This window comes from Scophthalmus maximus, chromosome 13 (genome assembly GCF_022379125.1).
Source record: "Scophthalmus maximus strain ysfricsl-2021 chromosome 13, ASM2237912v1, whole genome shotgun sequence".
Classification (NCBI taxonomy): Eukaryota; Metazoa; Chordata; class Actinopteri; order Pleuronectiformes; family Scophthalmidae; genus Scophthalmus; species Scophthalmus maximus.
Window position 1 is genome coordinate 12,975,775 of NC_061527.1, and position 18,793 is coordinate 12,994,567.

Genomic DNA, 18,793 nt, shown 5'->3' on the forward strand with positions numbered 1-18,793 from the left:
ACAATATATGCTTAAGTCATAATAATATAGGTGTTTATTTTTTTTAATTTTTATAAATCCGAGTTCAATTCTATAATTCTCGTCTGTCTTCGATTTTGTGCCGTTTAAAAAAAAGCTGTCTGTAAAACTCAAGGCCATGTTTGGCACTAATGAGGCCTCTGGAGATGTTGCTCTGTTAAAATAACCTGCTCACCGACTCACCGACAGACAGACAGACTGGTGGTTGGGTTTTCAATGACACAGTCACCCAGTGCAAGCGTGACTGACATCAGCCTATGCGTTCAGCTGATACCGCAGGAGAATATACAAGCGAGGCGAGAGGATTCACCCCGATCTACTTCCGCCTTCGCTTAAACGTGGTTTTCATCCTTTATTTGTTATTTTCCTTTTTTTTGTTTTTTGTTTACATATATTTTTTGCTTGAATTTAAATTTTTGTTATTTTGATGACAACAAAACTTGGGTAAATGGAATTAATTAGAAATAAAGGTTTGTGGATTTGTAAATCCCAAACCACTCTCCCTCTCTCTCTCTCTCTCTCTCTCCCCTCTCACTCTCTGCCAAGTTTGATTATTTTTTTAATTATTAATTATTTGTTTTCCTTTCTTTCGTTTTTAGTTTGTTTGTTGTTTGTGACTGGAATTTATGTTGCTATGGTAATTGACAAAAAAATGTGATACCGAAAGTAATTAGAGAGGTTTTGTTGAAAATCTCATAATCATACCTGTAGGTCATAGTATTTGTTTTGAGTGACGTAGTTCCGGTCTATCAGTGTTGGAGGGGGCGGTGGAGGGGGGGTGAACTATCTTGACGGACAGTCTCAGCTTCGCCGCTGCTGTACTGTACTGGAGATGCCAAGATGGCTGCAAGCAACTACTTCGGCTTCACACATGGTGCCGGTCCGCAATACAGGTGATTGAAGCGAGGCCGGTCGGTGTCAGCGCGTCTGCGGGGTCTCGGGTGTCAGTCGCGGGTGAATGTCGGCGGAGGCTCGGGTCAATGGTGGGACTCCACTGCGTGGGGGGGACAGCTAGCTTTGTTAGCTTAGCTCACCGAGTCCGCAGGCCGGCCGGCGCCGCACGACATGCTGCCCGACGTTAGTGAACCCCGGCGCGGGCGTCTTTGCCCATAAAGCAGCTACCGACGGGTTCACTCGTCCGCGCTTCGTGTACTTTATCAAAACAAGTCAGTCGCAGGAAGTGTCAGGCTGCCGGTGTGGAGCCAGCTGCCGCAGCTGCCGCAGCTGCGGGCCGGTGTGCGGCATCATGAGGAGCTAGCCCCGGTCCAGCCCTGCTGGAGCTCCGGTGTCTCGCAAACTGAGCGTTTTGTTTTTAGATACATGTTTTAACAACGAGGCGCGGACGTCAGGGGGAAAACACTGAATGAATGGAAGTGAACACCGGCTACAGGCATGTGTTGTGGGACCTGTGAGTTTGACAGGTGATCTGGTGTAATTGTCATGTCATCGATGGTTTCCTCTGCACCACAGACACATCGTGTCCGTGTACACATACACATCTATTCCTCTGCACGTTTCTCTTCCAGCCACTCGAGCTCATCGATGATCACTGTTACAGATGCAGTTTCAACTACACCGCTGGATCCTCCAGTCAGTGTGTCGGAGCTGCAGAGACACAGTGGTTGTTGTCGTCAGCAGCAGCATTAACCTGCAGACTGTCTCTCCCCCAGGGGTCATTGAAATCCTAGATGTAAAATCAAGGCATTGAAAGTTTTGCATAATAGACACTTTCATGTGCTTGAATTTATATATGTTTAACAGCAATAGAGACAGAAGTTCATTTTACATTTCATTACACAGTGTTATTAAAGGGCTTCGTCTGCATGTGTCTGCTGCCTCTCAGCTCTTCAACTCCCGAACAAGACGTCTCTGTCTGTGTCGCTCAACTTACACTACATATTGTGTCGCTGTGTTTAAAAAAAGAAGGGCCTCGTGCTCGGCCATCACAGTGTTCACTCATTCAAGCCGCTCTCTTTTTCAAATTGGTCTGTCCGACATCTTGGGCTCTTGGACAGCTGGTCGCAGAAATCAAAACATCTGATGACATCACGTTTGACTCGGGAAGGACATTTTTCAGTATTTTTTGCTCATGTAGTCAAAAGAAATAATTGAGGTAATATGCAGAAGGGAGTGCGAATCAAGTTTAACTACAAAACGTGAGAATAAACTTTAAAATAATTCTGATCACTGCAGTATGCCAGTGTTCGCGCGCAGTGCACTGTAGAGCCGCCCTGCTGCTAAATGGCCATCAGGGTTCCTTATGTTTTAAATAACTGGGATAACATCAAGCAGTTTTTTTTCTGCGGTTTGTATTTATGTAAGTAGAATAGGGGATGATGTTGTGAAGGCTGACTGAAGTTTTTTTTAAACTTCCACGATAAAAGCTTGACGGTGCAGTTAGATGCTGCAAAGTGTTTTTAAAAAGGCTTTATTCTGTTTAACTGTTATGACAGAAAAGGGTTTTTTCTTGCTCTAGTCCAGGGTTTCCTCCTGGATGAAGGTGGCAGTGGATTTCAAGTTAACCTTCTTGCTTCTCTTAATGTCCTTCCCTCCCTCTCCTACCCCTCCAGTACCCAGCCTCCCCCGGCCTACTCCCACCCCTCCACGGCCAGTTACAGCGTCCAGCAGGCCCCAGCCGTGGCTCACGCAGTGACTGCTTCCTACGCTCCAGCTCCGGTCCAGGCAGCGCGGCCTGTGGCCTCTTCCCCTTACCCGGCTTATCAGACCCACCAGGCCCCTCCAGAGTACACCTACAGGCAGCCAGACCCCCCAGCCCCCCCGCAGCCCACCACCACCCCACAGACGTACCAGGTGTACTCAGACACGGTGAGTCTCTTTTCTGCTTCCTTCATGATTATTTGTGGTTCACTTTGCCTTTTTAACAGCATTATAGAAAACTGCCAAGATAACAGGGCACACAGAAATGAACCTACTGGTATCATGGTTATCTGGATTTTTCCTCAAACAAAAGTTCCTGCCAGCTTTTTTTTACAATATGCTTTAATGCAGAGTTAAGATTTGTGTACATTTTTAAATCTTGCTGCAGTTCTCTACTTTGCTGCTTTCTCACTGGAATAAATATTCCCATGTAAACACCAGCAGGACAACTACAGCTACGGACGCCCTGCCGCCGTAACCACCTATGACAATAAACAGTACTACCAAACTAGTATTGCCTCTGCTCAGAGGACACCCACAGAGAACTACTACCAGACTGGTGAGTCAGTTTATGTTTTATTATCATGGCGTGACCAACATTTCAGTCGATGTTGCAGCTGAGAGATAATTCAATTTCCTCTTGACTTCAGAGCTTAAATGATATTATATCAACATGACAGATATTATGGTTTTATTTGAGCTTGTTATTATTGTGATTTATTTGGGCTTTAATTTGTCTTCTGGAGAGCAATGAAAGTTTCATAGTCAGCAGTGATACTTTTTTTTCCTGTGACAGCATTTGTCAGATTGTGTCTTTTTGAGCTCCTGGTCAACTCGTCTTCACTTGTCAGGAATGTATGTCCTCTGCGGTAGTAAATCATGTTGCATGAGCTGCCAGTAACTGCTTCTGAACTGGGCCTCCTGAACACTTTTGGTCTGACTAAAGAAAGACCCCTTACACTGGGCAATTTTGGGCAACCGAAGGCAAGATATTGGTCCATCAACAGCAGATTTGGAACTTTGGCAGAGTCGTGCTGCAGCAAAATTCAGACAATGTCAGATGAGAAAAATCCAATTCTCACAGTGCGATTGCTGCTATGACCCAGATCTACAAACCATGAATCACATAGGATACATAACAGACAATAATTTGTTTTTTTCAGTTTTGTACACTACACACTGAGCCCACACAGAGGCATTGAAACAGACTTTTGGGATCGCTCCAAAAATATTGACGTTTGATTATATAACAAGGGTTTCAGGCCTAATTAACAGTGTAGAACACAACGCGCGCGCACCTCAGTGTTCCTGGGGGATTTGTCGGTCTCCGGTCTCAGTTATATTTACTTTGCACTTAGAAGAGTAATATGATACATGTGAAATCTGTCTGGTGATCCTTTGGTAGAGAAATGAGGATCCTGCCTGCCCTGCCAAAAGCTCTTGACAGGCAGTCCCAGAGGATGTTTCGGATCTCTTTCACACTGATGCCCTTTCTCCTCTCCACCTCTACCCTATTCTCTCCGCACCCGCCCCCCCCAATCTCTCTTTATCAGTAGGAGTGAAGAGCACGTATAGTCCAGCGCCCACCACAGTGTACAGCCAGCCTCCTCCTCCCCAGAGGCAAGTAACGGCCTTGAAACCCCTGGCCCCCTCCAGCGCTGTGTCTACCAGCTACAACATCTACCCAGTGTCCACTAGTGTCCAGCAACCTCCTACTCCCATTTCATCCTACACCCTTGGCTCATCCTTCAGCTCCACCGTTGCAGCCACTTCATACTCGGGTAAGATTATTATGAAGGTGTAAGATGAGAAAAAAAATGTGTTCATCTGTGTTTTTGCCCAAGTTTCTTTGCATGCAAAAGTTTGGCACCCCTGGTCAAAAGTTTCAGGGAATTGTTACTCAATTAAAAGATGACCTGATTTCCATAAGGCATACAGTGATAGACAAATTTCTTCTTTTTCACAATAATTTAAACAAGATTACAACACAAAAAGGAAAACAAAAGTTTAGGCATGGTGAAATTCTGCACCCTTCTTTTGACCAAACATACGTTTGCTCATTGCAGCCAAAAACTTCAATTCACCATCAAAAACTGCATATAAGGCTTGAGTAGGAAGTGCCATTTGCTCCCCGTTGTGAAATTAAAGTGCACCTTCTTGCTTGCATCACCTTGAGGGAGTTTTTACATTAGACACATATTTTTCTATGTTAATGTCACGTAATCCTCTGTCCTCACTGTCTTTCTCTGCTCTCTCACCTTCAGGCATTAGCTACCCCAGTTATGATTCAACTGGCTACACCTCCACATCCACCCCTTCCTATTACCAGCCGGCCCAACAGACCCTTGCCCAGCCGCAGCCTCCACTACAGCAGCCACAGCAGCTCCAACAGCCACAGCAGCCTCAGCAGCCCCAGCAACCCAAGCCCCACATCCACCCACCACTCAAGCAACTGACAAGCTCATCCTGGAGCAACTCGGGGAGCAACATGGTGACGGCTCCAACCGTAAACACCTACAAAAAGCCAACGTTTCACCAAAACAAGCCGCAGAAGCCCAAAGGGCCTCCAAAGCATCCGCCCATCTACTACTGCGACATTTGCAAGATCAGCTGTGCAGGGCCTCAGGTAGAAGATAAGAAAATCTGGTTGAATTAACAAGATTTTATTTTTTAGAACTTTTAACATAACAGCACTATTGTGTCGGGCATCACAGAGGATAGTAAACACAAACCATTAAGAAAAAATTAACTATTAAAGTGTGAGATGAACTTATGCTGAATGTTTGTTTACGATTAGACTGAATTTATTTCATCAACACAATGAAAAGTAACATTATACAACAATATGACTATTTTCTATTTCTGCTATTGCATGTCTGGATGCTCCACCTTGTTAACTGGTTTGATTTACTGCACCAGACATACCGGGAGCACCTGGAGGGCCAGAAGCACAAGAAAAAGGAGGCAGCACTGAAGTCTGGGGGACAGACGGGGACCACCAACGGGCCCAGAGGTGTCCAGACTCAGCTACGCTGTGAGTTATGCGATGTCTCCTGCACTGGGGTAGATGCCTACGCCGCCCATATCCGTGGGGCCAAACACCAGAAGGTTAGATGCAATCTTGTCTTTTATCTGTAAGTCTCTCAATATGTGTTGTTATTAGGGTTAAAAATATAAATATAAAAAATGTCAAGATTTGTCTGTTAAACTTGTTAAACAGTTTGACTGAAGTAAACTGAAGCTTTCAGTGTTACCTACTCTTGAAAAACACAACTTGTCTTTCTGCTGCTGTTTGTGTCCTGTGTCTGCCAACTGTATTCCGCCTTTGCACACTTAGTTTATTCATACAACTGAACCAACATATTGTTCGTTTAAAATCTGACGAGTGTCGATTTGGCTTTAAGTTTTCAAGACTTTTTTTGTACAAGACTCCTCTGTAATTATGTCAGTTGTTTGTCTTCTTACTCATTTGCATGTGGATTACAGTACAACAGAGAAGATTAACTGTGTGTGAGAGGGAATAATAATGATGATCTCAAGTTATTGACGAAAATATGGGCATCTGCTGAAGAAACAGACACTTTTTTTTTTAGTGGACATGACTGTGGTGTTCTCATGCAATGACCATCTGACCTACCCAGTCTTGGAACAAAACCTCACTTGAGGGATTTGGGATGGATTAAATGTCTGCATTCTTAAATGGTTCTCTCTCCCTCTCTCCCTTTGTCAACCCTGGAAAGGTGGTGAAACTTCACACCAAGCTAGGCAAGCCTATACCTTCCACTGAGCCGGTGTTGGTGAATTCTGGTCCAGTCGTCACAACCTCGACTGCCGGGAAACCTCCGGTCTCCACCTCTGCTCCTGCCTCAGTCTCAACCACTACAATCCCCACTGCAACACTAAAACAGGGGGCCGTAAACGCCACGGCTAAAACAGCATCACCAGTCAAGAAACCAGCTCCCACCAAAATAACTGTCATTTGTAAGTTTGTTGATTTGTTATGTAGACAATTGGGACCCCTGATCTGATCCATTTCATTTCGGATACCTTCTGTTCCACTACCAGTAGTTAATGGATACTGTTTTCCTTCGTAATAGAGCTGCTCAGTGCACACTTAACCAAATGTACGCCTAAATTAAAAGATAAAGGACATCATTTTGGTAGCTTTAGCCTCCAGCACTTCTTCCCTTCAATTGTTTACTGTGGTGTTTTGATATAATATTGATAGTGAGATGAATCTTTCTCATTGAGTTTAGTGGGATGAATGTTTGAGCAGGATTAAATAGACATTCTTCATCTTAAGCATGAAAATAGTTCAAGTTCATAGGCAATTTTCAGACAAATTGCAGCCCCATATTATCTTTTGTACGCCCTTCCAAACCATCTTCATTTATAGTTTATATTTTCTGAAATGTATCTATCAGCCTTTGGAAAATAACTAGAAGTAGAAATGAGAGATTTGATATTAACTTTTTTAATTTTATGTCTCTTCTTCCTCACAGCCTACAAGCCTCTTAACCCTCCAGCAGTGACACCGGTAGCAGTAGCACCAGCACCAATGGCACCTGTGAAGGTGGCGGCGCCCACGGTCCAACCAGTCCAGAGGATGGAGCCTCTGAGTGACGATGAGGATAGCGACAGAGCGGGTGGCCAGGGTGATATCCAGCCGGTGGGACACGACTATGTAGAGGAGGTAGGCAGGAAACTTGAAGAAGAATGATCATGGTATTCAACATAAACCAAAGTCAATCAGTCTCAAGGTAACAAAGTAGCTACAGTATCACAACTGAGCAGACGCAGGTCAAGCGTCTTAAACATAATACTTTGGATCATAAAATGTGTAATTTGTTGTATCTGCTGTGTATCAAATCTTCAGCAACATTTTTATGTATAAATTTATCATTTGTTGATAATTTAAGTTGTCCTCCTGCATGATTGTGTGTTGTATTTCTCAGGTCCGTAACGACGACGGCAAAGTGATTCGATTTCACTGTAAACTGTGTGAGTGCAGCTTCAATGACCCCAACGCAAAAGACATGCACCTGAAGGGAAGAAGGCACAGACTGCAATACAAGGTGAGCAGGTTTCACTGTTGTATTACTGAGCTGAATTCCTGCCTGACTGGTTACGAAGTGCGTTATAAAGGTATTAGGAAGGTTGAGATGCTTGAGATTCTCTTGAGCCTGGAAAGCAACAAAACAAGTCAGTTCGGCGCAGTACACGCTCATGTGCAACTGAATGGCAGGTGTTGTGCCAAATTCTGCCTGCCTGCTGAGGATGACAAAAAAAAACATTATAGATTTTCTCCTGGTGTTGCTGATGCCTATGACCGACTGGTCAATGTGTTTGTGAGAGTGTGCAAAGAGTGCTGCACACAGCTCAACAATGAAGCAACGGTGCAAAATACTAAATTAGAGATCTTTTGATGTCATTATGAGATGTGTGAAGAAGAACTTTTGGATCATAATGAAACTCTGGCAGGACAAGTTGGACTCTGGTGGGCTGCCACAGTCTAGGTAATTAATGGGCAACACTGATCTGATAAGGAGTTGGTTTAAATGGACTGACTGACAAACCAATGAAAAAGTTTGCTTCATCTCTTAATTAGCTGCTATATGGAAGTACTCGCCTTTGTCTTGACAGGTTGTCATTCTGCTCAAAAGAATATCAAGTTTTAAGGGTTGTCCCTCTAAAAAGGCTCCTCACAAAAAAAATCCAAAATAATTCAAGAGTCAAGTAAAAACAAAAAAAAATAAAATTCATCCAAAAACAGACAAGCAACAATAACCACCATAAACAAGGATTAAAAACCCAAGCGGCATCTCCTTTTTCTCAGCTCTGTCATAGAACCCCAAATCATGAGGTCATGCAGAAACTACACGTGAGGGGAGAAGAAAGACACATCATGAGAGAAATGTTATGTGGCACCTCAACCAGCAGGGGGTAGACAATGTAACAAGGATGCACATGATGACTGACTTTTTATATATTCACAAGGTTACAAATATTTAAGATTTGTTCCACCCTCCTCTGTGTCCCTGCAGAAGAAAGTGAACCCAGAACTTCCTGTGGAGATTAAGCCCAGTAACCGGGCCAGGAAGCTGCAGGAGAGCAAGCTGAAGAAGCAGAAGCAGAAGGCGGTGCTGAAGAGACAGAGGGACGACGAGCAGCGCTGGCACATGGAGATGAGGTCAGACTTGTGGCCAGAGATTTTAGTCAGAAACCGAAACTCGGTCCCACCCTGTTGATAAGATTGCAGGTTTGTTTGGTTCACACAGAACAGACTAAAAAGGGAAAGATGAGGAATATGCATCAGACAGGTGACATCAGTAGAGGGGACGCACCTAATGCTCATCAGCTGATGCATGCACACAGAAAAAAGATTTTTTTTCGCTGACTGTTGTCAATCGCACAGTTTTTCATGATTATACAATAAAATAAAGTTGTTTAACTATCAGAATATTGATTGAAAGTGATCATTTATTGAATTACATGTAGAGATTTATCTTAATACTGCACAGCTATTTATCATACCAGGCCTGTGCCTTAATTTCTCTTTTTGCAGGAGGACATGCAAATCTTCAACTAACAATACTTCTGACACAGGACCTCCACAAAATATTTCTTTTGGATCAGAGAAATTGTTTTAGTAAAATACTTTATTATTCATGGACAACTGTGTACATTTCAATGACCAACATAAAATTTCCCGGTGGGAGTAAATGACATTCAAATGAAATGGATGACACTCAAGCGACGTGTCCCTCTTCTGCAGGCGATATGAGGAGGACATGTACTGGAGGAGAATGGAGGAGGAGCAGATGTACTGGGGGGAGCAGAGACGCAGGATGGCGCCACCACCACTGATGAGTCGCCCTGGTATGCCAGTGCCCCCTCTACTGGTGAGCTTCGCAGCTATACTTCTTTTGAAAAACTCACTTTCACTGAGGCTTAATGCCAACTGTGATCATTTCTCCCTTAAGACATGCGTGCGTCGGCCTGACTCCCCTGATGATCGTCACATCATGGCCAAGCACTCCACCATTTATCCAGTGGAAGAGGAGCTGCAGGCTGTTCAGATGATCGTCTCCCACACTGAGAGAGCCCTCAAACTGGTGTCCGACTCCCTGTTGGAGAAGGAGACGTCAGCTGTGGCCCCCGCTGCTACTGAAGGAGGAGACGAGAAAGGGTAAAAAAAAAAAGTGACTGATTTATAGTTGGTGTGACTAACTGTAGACTGATACCTATCTAATGTCCGTGCGATGACTTTGTAACCATTTCCATCGTAATGCAACTGAGATCTGGAGGGTACAGTTCATGTCAGCAGATGCTACTTGTGCAAACTCAAAATGTTTGAGGGCTTTTATAGTCAGATTATCTCTAACCCACATCTCCAATTTGGCTTCATTGACGTACGTTAAAGGGGCAATAAGTGATTTTGGAGAGAGCTTGTCTCTCTATTTGAGTTGTTGTTGATGAGGCCAAAACCCCTGAGTCGTAGCGTCATTTGCTAGCACGTCGGGGAGTGATGTTTACAAACGCCACTCACAGTGTTGTGAGATGGTAATAACAAAGGAATTATTTTATTGTTCAAAGAACTTTTTAATCATTTTCAGCACATTTGAACAAATGCTGTGATAATAAAGATAAACATACTGTTATCGTGATGTGACATTTTTTATAATGTTTCATCTGGACTGAGCATGTTCGTAAAAACAAGGACTAAGGTAGTTGAAGCGTAAAAGCTCTTTTAATGTTTTTGACACAACCAAAGAGCAACGCAGAGATGCAAGAGTATCAAATATAAATGTAGAACTACAGACGTGTGGTCGGGCGAAAATAGAAGTCATGAATAAATAAAATGCTCATTATGAGTCTGTGTTTTAAGGCAGATCCATCAGGTTACTACAAATGCAACCACTTAGCTGTATCAGTTTCCACATACAGAACAGGGATTCGTGGGGAATCTGCTGAAGTTTCAACGCAAGTATATTTTAAAATGTTTTTTATTTTTTTAAATCTCTGACAGTACTGACAATTCAGCCCGGCTCCTCAAAGGTGTGATGAGGGTCGGTATCTTGGCCAAAGGCCTGCTGCTTCGCGGGGACAGAAATGTGGAGCTCATCCTTCTCACTGCTAAGAAACCCACCATCTCTCTGTTGAAGAACATCGCCAAGCAGTTGCCCAAGGAACTGGAGGTAAGAAAACCCTTGCAAATAAAGTGAAAGACTGTAAATTTGGTAGATGTTTAGTTTTTTCCAGGCGCCGTTTGAGGTTGTGGGAGGGAGGGGTTGTGTTTAAATGGGGATTTCACACCGATTACTTTCCTACATTAAAAGTTTTATCCTGTATTGTAAGATTTTCTGACATTTGTTGTCAGTGGGATCATACTGAAATGAAATCAAAATCCTAACAAAAATATCAACCTGGTGAAGTAGATATTAAAGAGGAACCTCCTTGTCATGCACTGCCTTATGACTTGTGTCATGAGCGCAGAATCCCGAGGGACTGGAAGATGTTTCACTATGTAACAAACCAGAACTGTTTTAATCTTACTAAACTAATATGTACTAACTGAACATTGTGATGTAGTAATTCCAGTATCCCCACGTTTTCTACATCTGGACCGAACCAGAATAATCCTTAAACTCACTTCATGCTAGTTGGGTTTATTTTCTATGAGTGAGCAGTTAATTTATCCATTAATGAACATGCAACTATCTCCCACAGCCTAAAATAAGAGCTGTTTGTCCTCCACACTTGTATTTTAATGATAAACCTCTTCACTATCTCTAGAGTTGTTATTTCATTCTTTTTCAAATATACAACACTAACACTTGCTGGTATTCATATCCCTAAAGTAAAGTAAAACTAGTTCCTAAAACCCCTCCATCTGTATTCCATTCCTTGTTTTTGTTTTGAAAACTTCTATGATGTTGAGGTGTCTTAAAACTGTGTGGATTCTACATTTGGGAGATTTTGTTTTCCATGTTCACCAATGACTAAACTGCCAAAGAGGAAAAATCCATGTCAACTTCTATTTAAGGTCCACCGACGAGGTTTGGTACCACATACAAGGCTGCGCAGTGTTTTAACTCTTCACTCTTCCTCCCTCCTGCTCTAGCTGTAATGAATGAGTGTTTCATTAAAGGTGCTTTTCACTGATCTTTAGATTTACTGCCTGGTTATGACACCTGAATCCTACAGAGTGAGTTGGGGATTTTTTTTCTTAACTGCCCCCTTTTCTTTCTTAAACCTAACTGTGGTTGAGAGATGCTATTGTTGTCTTCACTGACCCTGTATGAATAAGGGAACGATGATCCCAATAGCCTCAAGAGAAAAACCCAAGTAACCTTGACAAACAAGGCTATTCTTTGCCCCATACACCCCTCCTCCTCTGTAGTGAGTAATCCCAAGTGTCCTTTTAACCGGCAGACATTTTCTGAAGATCAGTATGAGGTGCAGGCTCACCCCGAGGAGGCGAACGTCGTGATATTTTCAAGCAAGGAGCCAAAAATGCAGGTGACCATTTCTCTCACCTCGCCGCTGATGAGGGAGGACCCTGCTTCCGAGAAGGACAAGCAGGCAGAAGGAAAGTCGGCTGAGAAAGGTTAGAGAAGCCAAAGCTTTCAGTACCAGACGACCCGATGTTAGCAATGTGTGTAATACACTTTACATATATTAATATATAAACCTTGCTCCACTTTTCCACCCGTTAGAAAGCTCAATTTCAGGCTGAAAACTTAAATTACAAAGAATGAGAGGTGGGACTTTAACCAAGCCCACATTTAAGACTGTTTAATATCTTTAACCCCCAAAGTAAGAAAGAACCCACATATTCATTTGTCCCACTCTTTTCATTTCCCATATTTTTTGCAGTTACACTAGTCCCCAATTTCTTTCTTTTCCACATCATGGGAATCAAAAGCCGGGCTCTCCGACCTTTCTGTGCCTTGAGGGTGTGTGTTTATCTTTTTCAACACATGCTCAGATAAAACCTTTGGAAAACTGTAATATTAGACTGAACTGGTGGTCAATGTTCAGATAATGCCCAGGGATGGAACTTCTCTAAATGAGGATCTATTTTGAAAAAAAAAAATTCTTTGTCATGCCCCTTGTTGCATTTTGGCGATGAAACCTATGGGGGGATATTAAGGTCCAGCGACTTCCCATTCCCTTGTCTCTCATCCCTGCATCATAGTGTGGCATTATCGCAATGAGGTGTTGGAGTGTCATTCTATCGCCCCACAATGATCAGTAATAATAATGATAACAAGATGACATCAGTGAATCCATTGCACTTATTCCCCTCCGCATTTAACAGTTCAGGTTCAAGATCATTGTGTTGCAAACACTCCTCCGCCTGCTCCAGTAACTGTCAGCGTTTTAATGTGATTTTTTTTCCCATTCGGAAAACATGGTAGGAATGTTTTTCTGTGGCTGTTGTCTTTTTATGTTTTAAAATTTTTGTTTGGGTTTGTTGATCAGTACCCCTACTTCTGTATCAGCAGACCTAGGCAAGCCAATGACTAATGTGAAGAACACACTTGTACACATACCACTAAGAATAGAGAAGTTAAAGCAACCAGGTTGCCCATGTTTATTAAGCTTTCCAGAGAAGGAAACCCCTCTGGGTCTCTGCCAGGAGAGGAGCTCGGCTGCTACGTGATAAAAAATAATATCCCTGCTCTAAGAGGCATGATAAATATGGGTCTTTGATTCTAAGTGGTATGGTAGTGTAGACTTCAAACACGTGGCTTTTGATTTTTGTTGTGCATTTCCCCTGTAAACGAGTTAATGTCTTCTGTTGTAGTGAACATGGAAGTGTGGAAACCCCCATGACTGACATTGGGAAATATTACCTCATCGCAGTCACCAGTAACAACACTAAATGTCATGTCTTTGTAATTAAATCTGTCCACAAACTTTTTAAATAATTTTTTATTATTTCATGAACGTCTGAATCCAACAGAAACAAGTATTTTGATTTCTACATCATAGTACATCGAAGCTTACCTTGTGTAGATTTGACTTTACTGTTATTTATTTGCAAGTTAATGTTGCTTTAAAGGATATATTCAACATTTTTTAAGTCTGACTTCAGAGAAAAGTTTCAGCAATAACGGAAACAGGTTTTGCTTGATGTAATCATTCCTCTCGTTCATACTGGTCATTAGAAGATCTTTTCCTTTTCCTAAAGTGATTTCAGTGAAAGTGAGAAAAATCCAGTGTCCTTGTTCTCTGTAAAATCTATTGAAACTTGTATCTGAATTGGTGAATCTGAGTGAGGCTTCAACAGTCTAATGAGGTGAGTATTTTCCAAAGTTTAGAAAATGGCAAAGAAGGATTTTTATGTTTAAAGGACTTTAACTTATCTTGATTCAGAAGGCTGAAGTCTCATGTTAACTTTAAAGACAAGGACAAGGACTGTGGAATTCATCCCCAACCACTGAAAATGAGAGCACACTATGAAATGATCTTTGGTGGCCAGTATTGTTTAAAGCCCAGTTTGATAAATTGTGAACCTATCCTTTAAAACAAGGAGGCATGAAGGGAGAGAGATGTCCTCGCTCTTGTGCCTTTATCTGCTTGAGAACTTTACTCTTAGCTCTTTGATGAGTCTGCATAGAGATGACAAAGTCCATGTTTCAGTTGTGGCAGATGAGACATTTTTTTTTGGATCTACTATAAAATGTCTGAAAGTCTTTCATGCAAAGCAGAGGGTCAAATGCAAAATGGAGGAAATCCAAAAGTTGGAGTAGTAAAGGGAATATCTACCCTGCGGGAAAACTGCTCAAAAAACTGTAAATAGTTCACATTGAGGTTTGAATTACAGTGAATTTGGAAATTTGGTATAAAAAATAGTGGGGGAAATTTGCCAGATGTTGCCTTTTTAATGAGTAATTCTTCAACTGAAAGATGTAAACAAAATGACGAGAGCGATAAAACGTCATTATAATAACTGACGGAATTTGGCTTGATGACATACAATGAATATTTTTCATGCACCTTTCTCATAAAAAACATTTTGACAGAGAAACAGAAAAGCACACAAGTGTAACTAATAACATTACCAATGGCTCTGTTGTATCTTAAGTGCCTCAGTGAGCTGTGACAGTGATTTAATGTGCTCAGTACCACAGCTCTGGCAATAATACATGTCGACTGAATAAGGACATTATTAAAGTTATAAGTTACACTTTTGTTTGGCAAGTGAAAATGTCTTTCCAGCGAAAAGGATACAGACATTTTAAATCTGTATGCCGTGCATCAAATCTCCAAAAATATCAAATATGAATGTCACCTTAAACTAAAAAGGAATAATAAAAAATTAAAAAATCCTCTTTTGCTTCTGAAAGCTTTGGATTTCCTACTTTTTTGCATGTGTCTAACCTTCCACTTCCCCCAAAAAACCACACTTGTGCTTTTTTACTTTTTTTCAGAATAGATCTGTAAAACTTGGAGAGACTCACATACCTTTTCTTTCATATCTCCCCCTTGTTGTTTTCTTACCAAACAAACAAAAGTGTTTAAGGATTCAAGGACATGTCTGGTCAAATGAGACAAACACGAGCGTCCGGTGTTTTTTAATAATCTCATCCCTCATCAACGACCTGTACATCGGCAATAACAACTCTTGCTATGAATTGAGGTTGTCATTTGGGTTCTGCTGTAGTTTGACTAAGTCATGAAGCCTGTATGTGTGGTCTCCACCAGGTTTGGCTGAGAAGGACCCTCCTGATCTCCTGAATAAGAGGAAATGCCTGGAAAACCTGGCTGCTCTCCGTCATGCCAAGTGGTTTCAGGTAAATGCATCGCAATGTCTGTTTTCAGATCATCTGGGCACGAGCCGTGTCTTTCCTTTTGGCTTGAACCTTTTGAAGATGTTTATCGTGTGATCACACTTTAACAAAATAACGCTAACAATGTTTTTTTTTTTATGAAGGTGTTCTACTGACAATGCCTTGGTATTAGACGTAGGTCTCTGTCTATATGGTTCAGAAGAACAAGCACTTTGGTTTACTCATGTGGAATTCAAGGTTCTTCCTGTTTCACAATTTGTCCTTTGAGGGCTTCGTATTCTTCTGTCATGCTTTGTTCTTCTGCTGAAATAAAAGTAAAAGTAGCATTTCCACATAACCGCGGACAAACCGTTTTGTCTTTCAACAAAAAGATTCTCATTATAACCAGAAATCTTTCTCACCAAAATGAGAAAATATCCTTGTTTTGACAACATGTATCTTGTAGAAGACTTTGGCCCAGTGTGCCAGCTGTGGGTTTATATTTAAATGAACAAAATATACCAGAGTATAAATTTGCACTGCAGTTTCAAAAAAAATGCAGAGTGCGATGCAATTCTTTTTGGGGTTGATTTTAATTTAGTTTAAAATATCTACTGACGAAGCAGATTTTTAGTGTTGAATTGAATGTGTACAAAATGTGCATTATGTTCAACAAATGCCTTTTTAATTGTTTTTTTTTTCTTCATCTCTGAAGGCTCGTGCCAACGGGCTGCAGTCCTGTGTTATCATCATTCGGGTGCTGAGAGATTTATGTCAGCGGGTTCCCACCTGGGGAAAGATGCCTGGCTGGGTAAGTTGACTTTTTAATATTCCTTTTGTGAATCTTTCCTCTCTGTGTACTGTTCATGTGGGTAGATATTGTGAGAAGATTTGATAGCCATTAATATTTGATATGATACAGATATAGCTCATGCTGTGTCACTATCTCTCGTAAGGAGATGGGCCTCTTCCTTCAGTGTCTTGTGTCTGTCTCCAGGCGATGGAGCTGCTGGTGGAGAAGGTGATCAGCAGCGCTACAGGCCCGCTGAGCCCGGGGGAGGCCATGCGCCGAGTCCTGGAGTGCATCTCCACAGGCATCCTGCTGCCAGGTCAGACGAGTGTGACGAGACGTGGATACACCGATTACTTAATCTATGTAGCAATATGATTACTGAAAAAAAAGTGTTTGAAGTGTTTGAATTCCCAACATCTTTTTTGGGAATTCAAAATACTGAAGACTAGCTTTTGACATATTGACATTTTCTTCTCCCCGCATTCAGATGGACCGGGGATGATGGACCCATGTGAGAAGGAACCAACAGATGCTTTGGAAAGCATGATGTCTCAAGCAAGAGAGGACATAACGGCCAGTGCTCAGGTACAAATACAGACGATTTATACCATGGCCTCTAATTCTATTTGGCTTGAAAGTATGAATTACCTTTTTGGAATTGGGCAGTTTAACCAGACATGAGACACAGGTGGATTTGTGCTGCTCTAAATGACTGCATGTTTTTTATACTTTCAGCATGCTCTGCGGCTCCTTGCTTTCCGTCAGATCCACAAGGTCCTGGGCATGGAGTCCCTGCCCGCGTCCAAGGCGAGCGCTCGCAACCGCAAACGTCGACGGGATGTCAGCGAAACGGGAGAGGGCGAGGGGGAGGGCAAGAAGGACAAGAAGGAAGAGGAAGAAGAAGAAAGTGCTTGACCTCCTCCTCCAGAGCAGAGAAGTTTGCTAGTTTAGAGACTGGTACAGTGTCACAACTCTAAAAATGTGGTTCTCATGAAAACAATAACACGCAGCTATACACATATGAATATAACTAACTTTAAATGTTACATGTCTGCTCATGAATTTTGTTTTGGAGGAGGAGGAGGACTGAAGTCTGAGAATCTCTCCCACAAATCTTGCTCCAGTTAGGCGATTTCTTTAAAGTACGCTGAGAAAATTGTCTCCGTTGAAAAAAAACCCCACCCACCTGAAAATGACTGCATCATTCCATTTTACTATAATTGCACACTACTAACCATTGCTCCCTCGTTTATTCACAATAGTTCAACCACCGCTGTCACATACAGTAGTATTGTTTTCTATGACATTAGGGCGTCTAGTATCATTACATCATGAGCACCTTAAGCTTTATCTCCAGATTCTGAGCTCTACTGCTCTTAAGGCCAGTTCAATTTTACCATCCAACTTTTGGGAAATGAGTCACTGAGCTGATGTCGGTGCATGACATTTGTAACACTGGAAAAAAAGATGGGGACTTAAGAGAGACATCATAAAGATCTGACTTTTAACATTTGCCTCGGGGGATCTGATCACAACCGAGCCTTTGTTCAGGATCTACAGAAACCAAAACTGTGATGTTCATTGTGCCTAAGATGACGCATTAGTAGGGAAAAAAAAGATAATGTGATGCTGTTGAACGAACCTTACAAGTCCTTCCTGAACTCTCCACACCATTTAAAGTCTCCTGTAAAGCTTTCCTCCTTATACGTGTTGAAAACTTTGCGGGAGATGAAAACGTTTGAAAATCCAACCAAAGGCCTCCAAGGCACTCCAATCCAAAAGTGAACTAGTTTAAAATAACTTCCCCCTTGAAATTACGTTGTTACAGGTTTGATCAAAAACCTACAAAGACATACAAGCTCGGCTTTGTGCAACATCCCCCATGGGGTCTTTCTGCGGCGGTCACACTGGAGAGTGAATCTGTCTCGGGTGAGACGAGTCTTACGTTGCACAGTCTGTAGCATGCTGAGAAAATGAAGCACTTAAGAAATGGCAGTGTTACTGTATGCAAACATAATTTTTGTCATTTGAATGAAATGCCTAGTAATCTTATTTTCTTCCAGAGAATGGTTTAGCAGAGAGGAGAATCTTTAGTCATAAGAATAAAACTGAAGGTAAGACTGAATATCTACTGTAATTGAAAAAAAGATGGTTATAGACTTTGACTTTCTTCCTTGTGCCTGCGTCATATTGTGTATTACAGAGGACTGAGTAAGGGGAAACATGTTTTTGTGTGGTTTTCATTGTGATTATCTTATTTCACACACAGATGTGGGACGGGGAAGGGACAGTTGCACAACTTGTTGGCTTAAAAGTTAAAAGATGTGAGAGAATTATTTGTGCAGTTTTTAGTTTGATTTCATTTACTAAGAGCATCATATATATATAAGTACTGCTTATTTTATTTCTGAAGGAATCTATTTGGTATTGTTTATAAGGAAAGTGTGAGCGTTGCTGTCTTATTATTTGAATGTCTTTGTAGTGTTGCCCTATAAATGAAGGGGAGCTATTAAAACACTTTTAAGCCATAAGGTCTCCAGGG

The 18,793-nt window shown here is 41.9% G+C and overlaps 1 protein-coding gene across 4 annotated transcripts; it reads left to right on the forward strand.

Annotated features, from left to right (window-relative positions):
- The first annotated feature begins 778 nt into the window (after positions 1–778).
- On the forward strand, positions 779–18,779 carry zfr2 (zinc finger RNA binding protein 2). 4 transcript variants are annotated; one of them, XM_047336852.1, is made up of 19 exons: positions 779–911; positions 2,589–2,844; positions 3,118–3,235; positions 4,230–4,457; positions 4,941–5,302; positions 5,596–5,784; positions 6,417–6,657; positions 7,179–7,369; positions 7,632–7,751; positions 8,721–8,866; positions 9,452–9,578; positions 9,660–9,865; positions 10,706–10,874; positions 12,112–12,286; positions 15,394–15,482; positions 16,174–16,269; positions 16,456–16,567; positions 16,739–16,836; positions 16,987–18,779. In XM_047336852.1, exons 1-19 carry the CDS (start codon positions 859–861, stop codon positions 17,164–17,166), a joined length of 3,156 nt encoding a protein of 1,051 aa, XP_047192808.1. In that variant the 5' UTR covers positions 779–858; the 3' UTR covers positions 17,167–18,779. The 4 variants fall into 4 exon arrangements, with proteins under 4 accessions (XP_047192808.1, XP_047192810.1, XP_047192811.1 ...); XM_047336854.1 differs by having other exon boundaries at positions 4,233–4,457; XM_047336855.1 differs by having other exon boundaries at positions 3,121–3,235.
- Positions 18,780–18,793: the final 14 nt, after the last annotated feature.